General features: G+C 35.9%; 1 protein-coding gene across 16 annotated transcripts in view; it reads left to right on the top strand.

Moving 5' to 3' along the window:
* Window positions 1-20,375, top strand: part of GPHN (gephyrin) — a 643,001-nt gene that overhangs the window by 534,102 nt on the left and 88,524 nt on the right. For all 16 annotated transcript variants that reach the window (XM_082734092.1, XM_082734090.1, XM_082734087.1 and 13 more), the window contains one exon: window positions 19,107-19,199. In XM_082734092.1, coding sequence (XP_082590218.1) covers window positions 19,107-19,199 — 93 coding nt within the window. The remainder of the gene's footprint in view (window positions 1-19,106; window positions 19,200-20,375) is intronic.

Raw genomic sequence — 20,375 nt, 5'->3', positions numbered from 1 at the left:
GATAATAAATATGTCTTGTAACCATGTTTTCCTTTGTGGAAAACCTCTTTTTAAATGTAAAATGTAAAAACCATATTAATATACCCATTGATCCCTGAGCAACCAATATGACCTTAGTTTTTCTGCTTCATCCATCTCATTTTCAATGAGAAACTTCCAAGTGTTTGAATTCCTTCCAAATTTTTTCTTGTGATTGAGTTCCAGTTTAAAGGATTGTGGTCTGAGAATATGCAGGGGATAATCTCAGTCTTTTGGTATAGGTTGAGACCTGATTTGTGACCCAGTGTGTGGTTTATTCTGGAGAAAGTTCCATGTGTGTTTGAGAAGAATGTGTATTCCGTTGTTTCAGGGTGGAATGTTCTGTATATATGTATGCGGTCCCTCTAGTCCAGTGTGTCATTCAAAGCTCTTGTTTCTTTGTTGATCTTCTGCTTAGATGATCTGTCTACTGCTTAGAGTGAAGTGTTGAGGTCTCCTACAACTAAAGTATTATTGTCGATCTGATTCTTTATTTTGGTGAACAACTGGCTGATGTAGTTGGCTGCTCCCATGTTGGGGACATAGATATTTACAATTGTTAGATTTTCTTGTTGTTAAACCTTTAAGTATGATATGGTGTCCCTCTGGATTGCTTATTACAGTCTTTGATATAAATTCTAATTTTCTGATATAAGAATTGCTACCCTAGCTTTCTTTTGAAGTCCATTGGCATGATAAATGGTTCTCCATCCCCTTACTTTCAGTCCAGCAGTGTATTTAGGTTCAAAATTCATCTCTTCTAGACAGCATGTAGATGGCTCCTATCTTTGTATCCAATCTGCAACCCTGTGCCATTTCATGGGAGCATTTAGGTCATTCATGTTGAGAGTTACTACTCAAAGACATGTATATATTACCATCCTCTTGTCTGTAAAGTTCCTGTTTCTATGGATTGTCTCTGTAAATTTCTAGGCTATATTACTCTTGGCGTCTTTCTTTTATAGAGCCCCCCTTAGTATTTATTGCAGGGCTGGCCTGGTGGTTACATATGCTTTTAGTTGCTGCCAGTCCTGGAAGCTCTTTATCTCTCCATCCATTCTGAAGGATAGCTTTGCTGAATAAAGTATTCTTGGGTGCATGTTCTTCTCATTTAGTACCCTGAATATACACATAAGCTCTTACGTTAATAGCATGTAGAGACCAGCCTGTGGAAAGACAATAGAAAGGTAGTGTCCTCTGGTGTTTTCAGTTTTTAATCAACCATTTTCTTTTCTAAAAATTCAACATAGAAGTTTTAGTGCAATTTGAATAAAATATAGTTTCTTAATTTTTTTTATGCAGATAAACACAAAAGGATTGATTTTACAAATAAGAGACTTTCTTCCTGATCATAAAATATTCAAACTTCAATGAACATTAGAGAGCAAACACCATTTTTTTTTCAGTAGCTCATAATAGTGGGTTTACAATACTCATGTTACTCCATGTTATAAACCAACGTGCTGTCATACAGTCTTTATTGTTCGATTTATAGAGCATAGACAGAGTAGATTTAGCATAATTCTTTAGAGACCTAGGATTTTTAGAATGTCAATGAGCACTGCTTTCCACTGAAAGTCACCACCTGTGTTAACCTCTAACAAGAGAGTTAGGCTGTCCTTTGAAGCTTTGAAGCCAGGCATTGACTTCTTCCCCCTATGAAAGTTCCAGATGGCATCTCCTTCCAATAAAAGGCTGTTTCGTCTACACTGAAAACCTCTTGCTTAGTGCCACCACCTTCCTTTATTATCTTAGCTGGATCTTCTGCATAACTTGCTGCAGTTTCTCCATCAGCACCTGCTGCTTCGCCTTGCACATTGTTGATGTTATGGAGATGGCTTCTTTCCTTAAACTTCATGACCCAGCCTCTTGCTAGCTTCAGACTTTTCTTCTGCAGGTTCCTCCCCTGTGTCAGTCTTCACAGAATTGAAGAGAGTTAGGTTCTTGCTCTGGATTAGGCTTTGCCTTAAGGGAATGTTATGGCTGATTTGATCTGCTATCCAGAATGTTCACAGTTCATTTTTATTTCTGCTGGATGTACCATTAAATATTGAATTTCATCCTTTAGTAATGAATAAAAAGAGTTTAGGGAGTGGCAAAGGGGAAGCTGAAAATCCTTCACAGTAGTCTAAAATACTAAGTATTTTGCCTATACAAATTCTCTGACACCTACAATTAGAGAAACCCATAAGGAGAGTCCATGTTTCGTAAGAAATGTTTAGAACCACTGAATCTATCAAGCAGTTTGAAACTGTAACATCTCTTAAAAAAAATATATATATATATATATGTCTGAGAAGAATCAATAAGAATTCCTGAAAACAGAATAAACTTTTACAGAAATGCTGGAAGAGATTGCTGTCAAGATCAGAGACATAGGGTAACTTTCCATGAAGGAATTATAGAGTATAATATGTGAAATACTTAGAATATTACAGAAAGAAAGTAATTGGGAAATCAAGTAGTCTCTCTTATTTTAAAGATGAGGGAATTTTAAACCAGAGAAGTGTAATAATGTTCTTAAAGCTGGACACATGGTTATGATTAAAACCAAGGATAACCTAGAATTCTTGACTCCTGGTCTGCTGCTCATTCTACAACAATACACTACATCTCAAATCAGCATGAAAATTATTCTAAAACAAGTGCCTAGATGTGCATGTATGTGTACTGTTTGTTTTAATCTGTTTGGGCTGCAGATGAATTTTCTGTTGTCTGTGGTCTTTTCTTTAGCATATGTACTATTTTCAGCTCCGATCTGCAAGCAAGGCCTTTAAGGAGCAAGTGCTCCACTGACTCTAAATAACCTTCCTTTGGTTTCTTGGAAGAGGCATACCTAGGTAACAATAGGTGATAGTATTTGTTAGACTGCCATATGCGATTCATCCTCTTTGCTTATAAAATGCATGACATGAATAAATTATAACTTCACATTTGGTACAGCACCAGCTACTTCCTTTAAGGCAGATTAAAATATTCTGGCACCATCCCTATTTTCAGGCAGTAATCTAAAGCAGAATTTCACTGCCCTCTAGAATAAATGAAGAAGCTCCTGATTCTAAGCCACAGGAGGTTCTCACCAAAGTGGTTCACAAGTCATGTTAGGAATATATTAACTCCTCTGACAATTCAGAGGCTATTAGAAAACAAGGAAAAAGGAAGTAAGATATACTGGAAGCAGCTTTGCCATCAGACATACTTTTTGCCTTGCTTTACTTTTTATGAAGCTACATAACATTTCCAAATACCATTTCCCTCATACATTAAAAATAGAAATAATGTCTACCCAGCAAGGTCATTAATAAGTACTATTATAATGTCTACCCAGCAAGGTCATTAAGAAGTACTATTAAAAGAAATAGTATATATTAATCATCAAGTTTTTACAAAGCTGTCATATTTGGAATTTAGTAACTGATTCGTTTCCCTTCCTTCTCCATGTTGGGATTCTAAGATTGTAGCCTTAGGACAAGCACTTGTAAATTACAAAGTCAAATCTAGAATTCCTTGGCTCAGGTGCATTTGTTGATTCATGTTAATAATCTCTGGAACCCTATACATTTTGTTGTAAACAGATTTACATTCCACCCACCCAAGTCATCCAGGCCTGTGCTTCCTATCTCATTAGAAAATTTAGGGGCGCCTGGGTGGCTCAGTGGGTTAAGCCGCTGCCTTCGGCTCAGGTCATGATCTCAGGGTCCTGGGATCGAGTCCCACATCGGGCTCTCTGCTCAGCAGGGAGCCTGCTTCCCTTCCTCTCTCTCTGCCTGCCTCTCTGCCTACTTGTGATCTCTCTCTCTCTCTCTCTGTCAAATAAATAAATAAATCTTTAAAAAAAAAAAAAAGAAAATTTACCTAAGCAACAGTTTTCACTATGTTTCTGCTTATCTCTGGTTGCGCTTTACAAAATTAAAGCAGAAAATTCAGATAGTCATTCAAATATTTCGAGTGAAAGCATGTTTTTTCATTATCCAAACTACTACCAGTTTCTACCTCCAGTCCAGTAAGGTCTTCACCTAGAATATCTCCTGGGGATTGGTCTCTGCTGGCATTTGCTGTAGGTTTTTCTATCAGTGTGGCCATTTGAATTCATTCATAATTCCCTTGAGATAGTCTCTATTTAGTCCATAAACTTCATTACACTTCTAAAATGTATACATCTTATGCTTCTGATTATATCATTCCTTTCATATTTCTCCCTGCATTCCTCAAATATAAACATCCCTATCTATATATTTGTGATGTGTTTTTATGTACATGTACATGTGTACGTGTGTGTGTATAATCACAATGTCTAGAGAATTATGCCATTTTTCATATCCAAAGATTATGATTATATTACCAGTCTATTCTCTGTTTATGTGCTCTAGATGTTTCCCTCTTGCCCAATATTGTGGATATACCACATGTGTGCTATTATCACAATACTTACAAAGCTTCTATGTGGGAGAGTTATTTTTATAATTACATAATTGAGTAAAATTAACTCACATAGGAATCAGACTTATAACATCGGCCTAATTATTCCTATGTTGCCAGCAGGTAGACTAATCTTCCTATTTCACACTTTCTTCTATGCATACCATCGTATGTTTCCATATATATATATATATCCTCTTTCCTTAAATAAAGCATATTATATCTCACTTTAAGCAATTTTGATAGAAAAGAACTCATATTTATTTGTCTATTTTTGAAAGATTTTATTTATTTGAGAGAGTGAGAGTGAGACAGATCACAGAGGGAGAGGGGTAAGACACTTGCTGCTGAGCAGAGAGCCTGATGTGGGGCTTGACGCTCAATCTACTGAGCGACCCAGGCACCCCCAAAATAACTCATATTTAACCAAAAAACCTTAGAAAGAATTTTAATATGATTTTAAAATTAGTTTACACAGCTTTTATTGAATATATCTGAGGATAAAACAAGATACAGTCTTTAAATATGATTCTTAGTTTTCCATTCTTTTTGGATACCTCATTATCTTTTCACATTTTAAATATACATCCTTTATTTGCATAATTTATTTAGCAATTTTTTTTTTCAGTATCTGTTTTGAAGTGCCATAATCTATATTGATACCATTAAGTTTGGATTCAGAATATAGGTAATGGGAAAATGTTTCAGTTAAAATGGAACAAAAAGAGAAAAATTTTAAAAAGGAAGCCTCAAAATAATTCCTATAGTGATCAAAATCTTAAAGAAAGCTGTCAGGTTTTTAGAAGTGATAACTCATTTCTGTCTATTCTTAATTAATGTTATATTAGTAGAATTATGAAAATTCATGTAAATATACAAGATTTTCCAAAGTATGGGGAAGAAAATTAGAACAAATGAAAACAAAACTTAAGTGGCAATAAAAGATTTGCCATTACCAGCAAGAGAATTGTCAGGAATAAAACATGATAATAGCTTCTTTTTTTTTTTTTTTAAGTTTGAATTGATTAACTTCTGCATTAGAGTATCCAGTGTGCCTTAGTTATCTTTTTTTTTTTTTTTAAGATTTTTTTTATTTGACAGAGAGTGAGACAGAGAGATAGCACAAGCAGGGAGAGTAGGAGAGGGAAGGGAGAAGCAGGCTTCCTGCCTAGCAGGGAGCCCAATGCCGGGGCTTGATCCCAGAACTCTGGGAACATGACCAGAGCTGAAGCCACCCAGGCGACCCAGTAGCTACCTTTTTGACTGTTTTGTCAAGTAAAGACTTTTCTCCTGCCAGGATCTTAGCTTACCCCAAGCAGTATTGCACCAGGGAAAACCAAATAGTCTTTCATTTAATTGTGAGACAAAGGATAGGAAAAAAGATCAACATGCTTTTTGTAATATATCTGAATGTATATAAGAATAGAATAGATTTGTAATAATTTTTAAAACTTTAATTCAGTTTTTCTGAAAACATAACTTATTTAAATGGTTAAAAATCTTATATTTCTGTTTCTAGAAATTCCTTTTCTACAGAATCCTAATATTCTTGGTTAACTTGCTAAAAGAAAAAAAATCATCTATTTTGGTTATCATTTGGAAACAACATTGAGTGAGTCAGCCATACTATTGCAGCCTTGAAACTATAATGCCTTGCTAATTTCATTACTTTGATTTTAGCCATATGGAGATAAGCCACCAGTAATTTTTCAAGTCAGTGTCATAATTGGTACTTTGGTTATTTTTTCTTGCAAGAAATATGTAGAGCTTTATTTTTTTTATTTCTATTTTTTTAAGTTCAATTAACCAACATATAGTACATCATTAGTTTTTGATACAGTGTTCAGTGATTCATTAGTTGTATATAACAAATTGAGGGCTACAGAAGGGAGGGGGTAGGGGAATGGAGTAAATGCATGATGGGCATTAAGGAAGAGCTTGATTTTATCATTTTTTTCTTTTTATAAAATACTTCTTGCATATTACCTCTTCCCTTTCTCATAATAACCATTGTAATATCCTAATGTAGAACCAATGTTGAAAAAGTTAGGAATTATTTTTTGGATACTAGGATATGTAGTTCAGAATTATGGAAATTAGATTTTTTTAAAAAATTTTTTTCCTGTGGAACTTTTGACAATTTATAGGACAGTGATTAAGAAATTACCAATAAACAAAACTTTGAATGATTCAAACTATAGAAAGAACATTTTGTTTATATGTTTTTTGTACCAAATCCTGGCCCCTTGGACTTAAATGTTACCTGCTTATCAATGACACCCTATTTATTTGACCTGAGATAAGTTTCCATAGTTAAATACTAAAAGAAGTGAGCACTTAATTGAAATGTTTTCTATGACCTTAAAAACATATTATATATTTTTAAAACTATTTCCCCTAAAGAATTTTTCATTTTAGTTAAGTTAAATGCTTTCTACAGTTACACAGTTATTATTTTTAAAGCTTGCTATATTATATATAGAAATGAATATATGTAACAGATGCAGGTTGTAGATAGTCAGTAAAAAAATAGACATCATGAAACCACAATGCAACTTAAGAATTAGTTTATTACCAATTGCATTGCATCTTTTTATATTGCTAAATCATGACAATCGTTTCTGGTATTTGTAAGACTTTATTCCAAATTCTATAACTTTGCATAAAGCTTATTTTTATTTTATGACATAGGAACTATTATGTAATGCTTGCCCTTACTCATCACACTGGCAGGTAATGAGCATCCCTAGATGGAAAAATACAAATACACCACATAATGCCACTTTGAACAAGCTCTATATTTTAAAAGCATAGGGATTTTTATTGTACTGTTCCATAACCATGATTTCTGGAGTAACTAGAGAGTAATTAATGTACTTGTTTTCATCAAAGAAATACTCACCTCTCAATCATTCACTCTTTTTCAATTTATACATCTGAAACTTTCATTAAGTGAAGACTGTAATGCATAAATGAGAACCATAATGTTGTCTAGTCTTTCAAATATACAATGAAGATGTGGAGAATAAATTGTATTAGGATAGGCTTGAGGGCATCCACCATGTTAAATATTTAATGTCTTTACATAATCATGAAGTTTTCTGTAAATATGCTATATTTCATTTTAAGATTTTTTTGTTTTGTTTTGTTTTAGTGCAGGACCAACCCAAATCTTCATATGTTTCATTCATCTTTCCTTAATCCTTGGCCCTAGCTAATATTGTTCCTACCATTAGTTATTTGACCTGCCTTCTCAACTGTTTCAGTGAATACAGTGGGTAGCTGTTAAGTCAAAATAGTCTTCAGTAGATTGGAAGGGATGATAGTTTTTAAATGTTACAATATCAATGCTGTCACAATGAACTTAAGTAAACTTTTGAGGAATTTATAATCAACAACAAACTGTCTAAAATCCATGTTTTATATGAGGAGGCTTTAAATAATATCTTTTCTTTTTAGCCTTCTGTTATCTACCACATTCTTTCTACACTCCTAATTCATAAAACTCATAGTATCTTGGTTACCCAAAATAAGGACAAGGAATCAATCTCTTGGATCTCTGAACTCAGAGTTTCCCCTTGACTTCTTCCAAAGGCTTCTTAGAACTAACAACACAAGGAAATGTACAACTGTGAAATCATTTTGATAAGTGACTTTTCCCTCTTATATCTAAAAGCCCCTTGAGTATCCTAATATCCTGCTTTAGACACAAGAAAAATGTATTATCTGGACCAGAATAAATGCCCAACCAAACAAATTAAATATTTTACTTTTACCATTTAGAGACTACATTTGGATTCAATGCTTACAATCATATTCAACTTAATAAATTGTTCTCTCTTTTGATTTCCTTCTGTATATGTCCATTGTCAACCATTTGAATCTATAGACTCCTTATGAAGATATTTTTAGGCAATCATCCAAGTATAAAAAAAAATAACACTCCAAAGAGTATAGAACTTAATGACTATCATCATGTGGAAGCTGACTTGTAGATGGATATCTTGCTGACATCATGAAAAGTCTATCACCTTTTTTTTTAATATAATTTTTTATTTTTTATAAACATATATTTTTATCCCCAGGGGTACAGGTCTGTGAATCACCAGGTTTACACACTTCACAGCACTCACCAAAACACATACCCTCCCCAATGTCCATAATACCACCCCCTTCTCCCAAACCCCTCCCCCCAGCAACCCTCAGTTTGTTTTGTGAGATTAAGAGTCACTTATGGTTTGTCTCCCTCCCAATCCCATCTTCTTTCATTTATTCTTCTCGTACTCACTTAAGCCCCCATGTTGCATCACCACTTCCTCATATCAGGGAGATCATATGATAGTTGTCTTTCTCCGCTTGACTTATTTTGCTAAGCATGATACACTCTAGTTCCATCCATGTTGTCGCAAATGGCAAGATTTCATTTCTTTTGATGGCTGCATAGTATTCCATTGTGTATATATACCACATCTTCTTGATCCATTCATCTGTGGATGGACATCTAGGTTCTTTCCATAGTTTGGCTATTGTGGACATTGCTGCTATAAACATTCGAGTACACGTGCCCCTTTGGATCACTACGTTTGTATCTTTGGGGTAAATACCCAATAGTGCAATTGCTGGGTCATAGGGCAGTTCTATTTTCAACATTTTGAGGAACCTCCATGCTGTTTTCCAGAGAGGTTGCACCAGCTTGCATTCCCACCAACAGTGTAGGAGGGTTCCCCTTTCTCCGCATCCTCGCCAGCATCTGTCATTTCCTGACTTGTTGATTTTAGCCATTCTGACTGGTGTGAGGTGTTATCTCATTGTGGTTTTGATTTGTATTTCCCTGATGCCGAGTGATATGGAGCACTTTTTCATGTGTCTGTTGGCCATCTGGATGTCTTCTTTGCAGAAATGTCTGTTCATGTCCTCTGCCCATTTCTTGATTGGATTATTTGTTCTTTGGGTGTTGAGTTTGCTAAGTTCTTTATAGATTCTGGACACTAGTCCTTTATCTGATATGTCGTTTGCAAATATCTTCTCCCATTCTGTCAGTTGTCTTTTGATTTTGTTAACTGTTTCCTTTGCTGTGCAAAAGCTTTTGATCTTGATGAAATCCCAATAGTTCATTTTTGCCCTTGCTTCCCTTGCCTTTTGCGTTGTTCCTAGGAAGATGTTGCTGCGGCTGAGGTCGAAGAGGTTGCTGCCTGTGTTCTCCTCAAGGATTTTGATGGATTCCTTTCGCACATTGAGGTCCTTCATCCATTTTTAGTCTATTTTTGTGTGTGGTGTAAGGAAATGGTCCAATTTCATTTTTCTGCATGTGGCTGTCCAATTTTCCCAGCACCATTTATTGAAGAGGCTGTCTTTTTTCCATTGGACATTCTTTCCTGCTTTGTCGAAGATGAGTTGACCATAGATTTGAGGGTCTATTTCTGGGCTCTCTATTCTGTTCCATTGATCTATGGGTCTGTTTTTGTGCCAGTACCATGCTGTCTTGATGATGACAGCTTTGTAATAGAGCTTGAAGTCCGGGATTGTGATGCCACCAACATTGGCTTTCTTTTTCAATATCCCTTTAGCTATTCGAGGTCTTTTCTGGTTCCATATAAATTTTAGAATTATTTGTTCCATTTCTTTGAAAAAGATGGATGGTACTTTGATAGTAATTGCATTAAATGTGTAGATTGCTTTAGGTAACATAGACATTTTCACAATATTTATTCTTCCAATCCAGGAGCATGGAACATTTTTCCATTTCTTTGTGTCTTCCTCAATTTCTTTTATGAGTACTTTATAGTTTTCTGAGTATAGATTCTGTGTCTCTTTGGTTAGGTTTATTCCTAGGTATCTTATGGTTTTGGGTGCAATTGTAAATGGGATTGACTCCTTAATTTCCCTTTCTTCTGTCTTGCTGTTGGTGTAGAGAAATGCAACTGATTTCTGTGCATTGATTTTATATCCTGACACTTTACTGAATTCCTGTATAAGTTCTAGCAGTTTTGGAGTGGAGTCTTTTGGGTTTTCCACATATAGTATCATATCATCTGCGAAGAGTGATAATTTGACTTCTTCTTTGCCGATTTGGATGCCTTTAATTTCCTTTTGTTGTCTGATTGCTGAGGCTAGGACCTCTAGTACTATGTTGAATAGCAGTGGTGATAATGGACATCCCTGCCGTGTTCCTGACCTTAGCGGAAAAGCTTTCAGTTTTTCTCCATTGAGAATGATATTTGCGGTGGGTTTTTCATAGATGGCTTTGATGATATTGAGGTATGTGCCCTCTATCCCTACACTTTGAAGAGTTTTGATCAGGAAGGGATGCTGTACTTTGTCAAATGCTTTTTCAGCATCTATTGAGAGTATCATATGGTTCTTGTTCTTACTTTTATTGATGTGTTGTATCACATTGACTGATTTGCGGATGTTGAACCAACCTTGCAGCCCTGGAATAAATCCCACTTGGTCGTGGTGAATAATCTTTTTAATGTACTGTTGAATCCTCTTGGCTAGTATTTTGTTGAGTATTTTCGCATCTGTGTTCATCAAGGATATTGGTCTATAGCTCTCTTTTTTGGTGGGATCCTTGCCTGGTTTTGGGATCAAGGTGATGCTGGCCTCATAAAATGAGTTTGGAAGTTTTCCTTCCATTTCTATTTTTTGGAACAGTTTCAGGAGAATAGGAATTAGTTCTTCTTTAAATGTTTGGTAGAATTCCCCCGGGAAGCCGTCTGGCCCTGGGCTTTTGTTTGTTTGGAGATTTTTAATGACTGTTTCAATCTCCTTACTGGTTATGGGTCTGTTCAGGCTTTCTATTTCTTCCTGGTTCAGTTGTGGTAGTTTATATGTTTCTAGGAATGCATCCATTTCTTCCAGATTGTCAAATTTATTGCCGTAGAGTTGCTCATAGTATGTTCTGATAATTGTTTGTATTTCTTTGGTGTTAGTTGTGATCTCTCCTCTTTCATTCATGATTTTATTTATTTGGGTCCTTTCTCTTTTCTTTTTGATAAGTCGGGCCAGGGGTTTATCAATTTTATTAATTCTTTCAAAGAACCAGCTCCTACTTTCGTTGATTTGTTCTATTGTTTTTTTGGTTTCTATTTCATTGATTTCTGCTCTGATCTTTATGATTTCTCTTCTCCTGCTAGGCTTAGGGTTTCTTTCTTGTTCTTTTTCCAGCTCCTTTAGGTGTAGGGTTAGATTGTGTACCTGAGACCTTTCTTGTTTCTTGAGAAAGGCTTGTACCGCTATATATTTTCCTCTCAGGACTGCCTTTGTTGTGTCCCACAGATTTTGAACCGTTGTATTTTCATTATCATTTGTTTCCATGATTTTTTTCAATTCTTCTTTAATTTCCCGGTTGACCCATTCATTCTTTAGAAGGATGCTGTTTAGTCTCCATGTATTTTGGTTCTTTTCAAACTTCCTTTTGTGGTTGAGTTCTAGCTTTAGAGCATTGTGGTCTGAAAATATGCAGGGAATGATCCCAATCTTTTGATACCGGTTGAGTCCTGATTTAGGACCGAGGATGTGATCTATTCTGGAGAATGCTCCATGTGCACTAGAGAAGAATGTGTATTCTGTTGCTTTGGGATGAAATGTTCTGAATATATCTGTGATGTCCATCTGGTCCAGTGTGTCGTTTAAGGCCTTTATTTCCTTGCTGATCTTTTGCTTGGATGATCTGTCCATTTCAGTGAGGGGAGTGTTAAAGTCCCCTACTATTATTGTATTATTGTTGATGTGTTTCTTTGATTTTGTTATTAATTGGTTTATATAGTTGGCTGCTCCCACGTTGGGGGCATAGATATTTAAAATTGTTAAATCTTCTTGTTGGACAGACCCTTTGAGTATGATATAGTGTCCTTCCTCATCTCTTATTATAGTTTTTGGCTTAAAATCTAATTGATCTGATATAAGGATTGCCACTCCTGCTTTCTTCTGATGTCCATTAGCATGGTAAATTCTTTTCCACCCCCTCACTTTAAATCTGGAGGTGTCTTCGGGCTTAAAATGTGTTTCTTGGAGGCAACATATAGATAGGTTTTGTTTTTTTATCCATTCTGATACCCTGTGTCTTTTGACAGGGGCATTTAGTCCATTAACATTCAGGGTAACTATTGAGAGATATGAATTTAGGGCCATTGTATTGCCTGTAAGGTGGCTGTTACTGTATATGGTCTCTGTTCCTTTCTGATCTACCACTTGTAGGATCTCTCTTTGTTTAGAGGACCCCTTTCAAGATTTCCTGTAGAGCTGGTTTGGTGTTTGCAAATTCTTTCAGTTGTTGTTTGTCCTGGAAGCTTTTAATCTCTCCTTCTATTTTCAATGATAGCCTAGCTGGATATAGTATTCTGGGCTGCATGTTTTTCTCATTTAGTGCTCTGAAAATATCATGCCAGCTCTTTCTGGCCTGCCAGGTCTCTGTGGATAAGTCAGCTGCCAATCTAATATTTTTACCATTGTATGTTACAGACTTCTTTTCCCAGGCTGCTTTCAGGATTTTCTCTTTGTCACTGAGACTTGTAAATTGTACTATTAGGTGACGGGGTGTGGGCCTATTCTTATTGATTTTGAGGGGCGTTCTCTGAACCTCCTGAATTTTGATGCTTGTTCCCTTTGCCATATTGGGGAAATTCTCCCCAATAATTCTCTCTAGTATACCTTCTGCTCCCCTCTCTCTTTCTTCTTCTTCTGGAATCCCAATTATTCTAATGTTGTTTCGTCTTATGGTGTCACTTATCTCTCGAATTCTCCCCTCGTGGTCCAGTAGCTGTTTGTCCCTCTTTTGCTCAGCTTCTTTATTCTCTGTCATTTGGTCTTCTATATCACTAATTCTTTCTTCTGCCTCATTTATCCTAGCAGTGAGAGCCTCCATTTTTGATTGCACCTCATTAATAGCTTTTTTGATTTCAACTTGGTTAGATTTTAGTTCTTTTATTTCTCCAGAAAGGGCTTTTATATCTCTCGAGAGGGTTTCTCTAATATCTTCCATGCCTTTTTCGAGCCCGGCTAGAACCTTGAGAATTGTCATTCTGAACTCTAGGTCTGACATATTACCAATGTCTGTATTGATTAGGTCCCTAGCCTTCGGTACTGCCTCTTGTTCTTTTTTTTGTGTTGAATTTTTCCGTCTTGTCATTTTGTCCAGATAAGAGTATATGAAGGGGCAAGTAAAATACTAAAAGGGTGGCAACAACCCCAGGAAAATATGCTTTAACCAAATTAGAAGAGATCCAAAATCGTGAGGGGGGAGAAAGGGGATAAAAAGTGGTTCAAAAAGGAAACAATAAAAAAAAAAAAGAACAAAGAGAAAGAAAAAAAAAAAGAATATTTTTAAAAAAGAAAACACCTAAGAAAAATATAAAAAAGAAAAAAAATATATGTATTAGATAAACTAGTAAAAAATCGTTTAAAAAGAAAAAGGTAACAGTTAAAAAAAAAAAATTTTACCCGAAGGCAAAAAAAAAAAAAAAATTAAATTAACCGCAAGACTAAAAAAAATCACAGGGAAAAAGCCATGAGTCCGTGCTTTGTTTTCTCCTCCTCTAGAATTCTGCTGCTCTCCTTGGTATTGAAACCGCACTCTTTGGTAGGTGAACTTGGTCTCGGCTGGATTTCTTGTTGATCTTCTGGGGGAGGGGCCTGTTGTAGTGATTCTCAAGTGTCTTTGCCCCAGGCGGGATTGCACCGCTTTTACCCGGGGCCGGGGTGAGTAATCCACTTGGGTTTGCTTTCAGGAGCTTTTGTTCCCTGAGCGCTTTCCGTAGAGTTCCGGAGGACGGGAATACAAATGGCGGCCTCCTGGTCTCCGGCCCGGAGGAGCCGAGAGCCCAGGGCCGCACTCCTCAGTGCTCGCCCAGAGAACCGCGCTCAGTTACTCCCGTCTGCCTGACCTCCGGCCGCGCTCCGAGTTCACCGAGCCTGCGACCGGTTCAAGGTCACCCCGAGCTGCGAGCTTACTGTCGGCTCTGTCTCTGTAGCTGGCTTTCCTGTTCCAATACCCGCAAGCTCTGCGACACTCAGACACCCCCGATCCTTCTGTGACCCTGCGGGACCTGAGGCCACGCTGACCCCGTGTGGGCTTTGCCCCGGGTAGCCTCTGGAGCAATGTCCCTCAGCGGAACAGACTTTTAAAAGTCCTGATTTTGTGCGCGGTTGCACCGCCGCTTGCCGGGAGCCGGCCCCTCCCCCCAGGGTCTATCTTCCCGTAGCTTTGGATTCACTTCTCCGCCAGTCCTACCTTTCAGAAAGTGGTTGTTTTTCTGTTTCTAGAATTGCTGTTCTTCTTCTCTTTGATCTGCTGATGGATTTGCAGGTGTTTGCAATCTTTAGATAAGCTATCTAGCTGATCTCCGGCTAGCTGAAGTGGTCTCGGTCTGCTACTTCTCCGCCATCTTGACTCCTCCCCCCAGTCTATCACCTTTTAACAAAGCACTCTGCCACTGTCTTCTTGCAGCATAAGAGACAAAACAGTATAAATTATCAACCAGTCTTTTCCATTTCTTTCCTCTTATTACCTCGTGAGATCACATAATTGTATATATGGACAAGGGTCCCTAATGATACTCATCCCTACATTTAAGATTTTTGTTTCCCATAGAATCTAGAAATATGCATTTAGTTATCATCTTCATCAAATTTAATACATCCTTTATTATTTAAAACTTAGAGAATAATGTGTGTGGGAAAGGATAGAACAGAAGAGACATGACCTCCTCAGATTCTGAAAGCAGGACCATAGTTCATGGTACACCGCCTAACTGGCTAATTACATATATTAATAAATTTTTATTAATAAACTTAATTAAATGTGAAATAATTCTTTCTTTCTGGGTGAAATGTTTTATATTTTATATTTCTTTCCATGATATTTGAGGGTCAATAAAAACCAGATGATATATATAACGACTTTTCTTAGTTCTTCTAAATATAGTTATATGTCGAAATGAGATAAATATTCTCATTTTTAATCTGTTGTCTTTGTTCTTTCTTGAGATATAATGAAAGAACCACATATGCTATATAATTCACCCACTTAAAGTGTATATTCAAGGGTTTTCAATATATTCACAGATTTGTACAACCATCACCACAGTCAATTTTAGAACATTTTCATCACTCAAAAGAAACCCTATCTTCACTAGCTGCCAGCCTCTCTTATCTCCTCCAATCACCCCCATCCGGCCCTAAGTAGCTACCAATGTACTTTCTACTATAGATTTACCTATTCTGAACATTCCGTATAATGGGATCATATATGTGATCTTGGTGACTGGGTTCTTCTACTTAGCATAATATTTTCCAAGATCCATTCAGGTTTTAGCACGTATCAGTACCTCATTCCTTTTTTTATTGCAGTAAATTCCCATCACCTATTTACCCCATCCCTCCACCCGCCTCCCCTCTAGTAATCTTCAGTTTGTGCTCTATAGTTGAGTCTATTTCTTGGTATGTATTTCCCTCTTTGTTTGTTTTGTTTCTTAAATTCCACATGTGAGTGAAATCATATGATATTTATCTTTTTCTGACTGACTTATTTTGCTTAGCATTATACTCTCTAGCTCCATCCATGTTGTTGAAAATGGGAAGATTTCATCCTTTTCAAGGCTGAATGATATTCCATTGTGTGTGTGTGTGTGTATATATATATAATATTTTCTTTATCCATTCATCTGTCAGTAGACACAGGCTGCTTGCATAATTTGGCTATTGTAAATAATGCCATGTATCATTACATATCCCTTTCAATTAGTGATTTTGTATTTTGAGGGTAAATACCCAGTAGTGATACATAAAAGTTTTTGAGTATGATGTGGTCCTATTTGTCTATGTTTGCTTTAGTTGCCTGTGCCTTTGGTGTCATACTCAGGAAATCATTACAAAAACCAAAAAACAGACTCTTGACTATAGAGAACAAACTAGATGGCTACTAGAAGGAGGTGGTTGGAGGGATGGGTGAAATAGGTGAAGGGAGTTTAAGAAGTACCTTTGATGCAATAAGCGGTGTTGATGTATGGAAGTATTGAATCACTATATTTTATACCTGAAACTAGTATTACACTATATGTTAACTAACTGGAATTGAAATAAAAACTTAAAAAAAAAAAACTGAGGCCCACATACTTCATTGGGAGAAGTATTTTATCATAAAATCAGAAATTACTCAAAAAAATAAAGAAAATATTTCATCTATTAATCACTGTTACCAAAAAAAATCATTGCCACATCCAATGTCATAAAGTTTTCCTGTATCATTTCTTCTAAGAATGTTATATTTTAGATTTTATATTTAATTCTTTAATCCATTTTGAGTTAATTTTTATTAACTCAGAAGGTGTAAGGTAAGGGTCCCACTTCATTCTTTTGCATGTGAATATCCAGTTTTCCCAATAGCAACACCATTTGTTAAAAAGACTGTCCTATTCCCACTGAAGATATTTAACCCTTATTGAAGATCATTTGACCATATTATACACAAAAGTTTATTTCTGAACCCTCTATTCTATTCCATTTGTATTAGTTAGGGCTCTCCAAAGAAATATATATATATATATATATATATATATATATATATATATATATATATATATATATGATGAGATTTATTGTGAGGAATTGGCTCCCATGATTATGCTAAAGACCCCGGAAAACCAGTTATTTTGTACCTGGAAGTTTATACTTCTTAATTTCCTTGTGCTATCTTTGATTATTAACTATTACTATTAATGAGCTATTCAAAATCCCAGTAAAGCCATTCTCTTAGGATCTGAGCTAGGGTAGAGTTTACATTTTCATGAACCACCCCAGGCCAGATTGGTTCCAGGCAAGGAGCCACCTAGGGAGGTTTACTGTGATCCTGGGCAAATGCCATGGAGCTCACCATCAGGGGACTACCTTAGAGCTTCAGGTTCATTGGCAGTTAATATTATATAAGGGAATCCAAACTAGACTCTGGTTTCACCGCTTCCTTGGTCTTACTAAATATCAGTCCATAGCTCCAGGATAGCTCCAGAATAGCTATAACCTTCTAGGAATATATGAAGCTAGAATCTGCTAAGAAGTTCTCCCTTCCAGTTCAGCTATCACCTCCCTAAAAGGAAAGAGTATCACTGTCACTGTGGATCAGAGCATAAAATTAAAAATCTCTCTACAGGGATGCCCGGGTGGCTCAGTTGGTTGGACGACTGCCTTCGGCTCAGGTCATGATCCCAGGGTCCCGGGATCGAGTCCTGCATCGGGCTCCCAGCTCCACGGGGAGTCTGCTTCTCTCTCTGACCTTCTCCTCACTCATGCTTTATCTCACTGTCTCTCTCTCAAATAAATAAATAAAATCTTTTAAAAAAAAATTTTTTTTTAATCTCTCTACACTTACTTCTAGGTCTTGGATCTGGAAATCAGAGGCCTTAAGATGCAAGAAGGACAAAGCCAAAAACAAAAACAAACAAACAAAAAAAGACACTCATCTAGCTCTGGAAACAATGGAGTTTTCTAATTATATGAACATCTCCTGTAAATCACATCCTGTATTACTTAATATCTTTGGAGACAAGCTCAATTTTTTTTTCCTTCCCCTCTTCTTCCTTCTCCATCTCCTATTCATTATTATTTTGCCTCTTTGAAATAATAATAATAATATAATAAAGATAGATTCTGACTGAAAGATTTAAGGGATTGGTCATGACTCTTGAAACTCTTATTCTTGTTGACACTAGTTCTAACTCCTAAGCTCTAGCTGAAAACAGTTATTATCCAGAGTAGTTTGAATAGTCATTTCACAAGACAGATAACTGGCCCTCTGCTTATTTGTAATCACTAGTTTTTTAGGCTAATAAAACCAAAATCAAAGACTAAAATCCCTTTACTTGTCGTAAGAAAAAAAACCTTTTTTAATATAAAATGATATTTTATCATTATAAAAACTTGGAAATTTACAGAAAAGTATACCAAAGAGAATAAAAAGCATACATAAATGTAACACACTAAAATAACAAATGCTTTATATTTTCATGAATGCCCTTCTCATCTTTTTCTATTGACATGTACACATCTATCTTAACATAGTAACAATTATATACTACATGTGCAGTTCTGTATGTTTTTTAAATATGTGTCATAAGAATTTTCCTGGTCAATGAATATTCTTCATATGTATTAATTTAACCTACAGAATATCTTATCATAAAGATAGATCATTATCTACTTAAATTTCTGTATTATTGATCTTTTTATTTCTTTACTTTTCCCACTAATGTAAACAACTAAAATAAACATGTGCATAAAGTTTTATCTGTTTTCTTAGGATAGCTTTCTAGAAATGAAATTACTGGATCAACAAAATGAAGATGTTCAAGAATTGGCTTTTTAAAGAAAGTCATATTTGAACCCAAGACTTAAAGAATTAAGGGCACAACAAATTAAACACATCTTTGATGACTGTGTGCTCATATTCAAATAATCTCTGTAAGCATAACTGTTAATTGACTGAATCTAACCTTTTATTTCAGACATAAGGATACATTTCTTCCTTCTGTCTCCAACTCCTTGGGATAGAAATCAGAAGGTCTGACTGAGCCCATATATTAGCCTTGTCAGACAGGCATTTACCCTCCTTGTTCATGACTGCCTGTTTAACCCATTGCTCTCAGAATCGATGTTTTTCTTATTTTCTCTTTTTTCAGATGGAATGGGGCGAGTCCTTGCTCAAGATGTATATGCAAAAGACAACCTACCCCCCTTTCCAGCATCAGTAAAAGATGGCTATGCTGTTCGAGGTAAATATCTTGGGAATTTTTTGAGGATCATCACACTCATACTGTGTGTGTATGTGTGTGTGTTTTTTCCTTCAGATTTTTGGCTCAGCCTAGGTACCCAATGAGTTATACCTTTTTTTCCTGCTTGGTTTTCAAGATAATTTTATTCACAGATAACAATCTGGACTAAACCTTTTCAGTGAAAGTACTGTCATTACTTGTAAAATGTTTGTTAACAAATAAATATGTAGAAATTGATAGAAACACTGTATGATAATTTATTCTTTCGACCTCTACACATACCAGGTAGCAGACAGTCGTGGTCTGGAAGTTTTCCATGTTTTCTAGTTGAAAACATCTATGCGATCCAAGACAGAAGAGCAGATTCCCAACAGAGGGATCATTTAGGGTGGGCTTTTCTTCTGTTTTAAACTCAACATCAATAAGGGCTACATAAAAAGCAAGCACAAGGGAAACCTCTAATTCCCTGGAAGAGCTGAATTACAAAGCTCTGAAACCTCAAATGGTACCAGCAGCTCATACCTTTGTGGAGTTCCCTGAGATTGCATAAAGGTTAAACAGATACTAAATAGCAATTACCTGCTTAAAGTCTAATTTAAGAACCCAGAATGAAAATGCAATGGAATTATTTAGAAACTATTATTATTAATAGTTTAATAGGCTGATATCATTGAAAAAATATCTAAAAACATTTCCCCGCTTATCAGAGCTGTTAAGTCCAGTTCCTTTTTAATGGTTCTTTAGGGAGTCTCTTGCTTATTTGTTGCTTTTATTCTACATAGCCATTAAAATAATTTCATTTTTATAATTAAATATATTCATTAGTCTCCTCCATATTCCATCACTATTTCTTAGCAGTATCTTTTTATGTTGGAGGCTATAAGCAAACAGTTATGGTTATGTTATGGTTATGGGCTTTGAAAACAAAGTAGGAGAGATCTGGGTCCCAGTACCAGTTTGATCTTTATAACTATGAGCACTAAGTATACATTACTTAAACTTTTTGAGCTTCAGTTGTCTCATTTGTAAAATGATGATAATTATAACAATACTTACCCCAACAATTTGTTGTGGGGATTGACTGAGACCCTAGAAAGCCTTAGTAAAGTATCTGGCAGCAAAAACAAGAACTCAATAATTGTTTTATAAAATGTTTGATAATGGTAACTATTACTA

The sequence above is a fragment of the Mustela nivalis genome (genome assembly GCF_964662115.1).
Source record: "Mustela nivalis genome assembly, chromosome: 6".
In the NCBI taxonomy this organism is placed as follows: domain Eukaryota; kingdom Metazoa; phylum Chordata; class Mammalia; order Carnivora; family Mustelidae; genus Mustela; species Mustela nivalis.
Note: the sequence above shows the minus strand (reverse complement) of the source record. Positions and strands in the feature narration are given on the sequence as shown.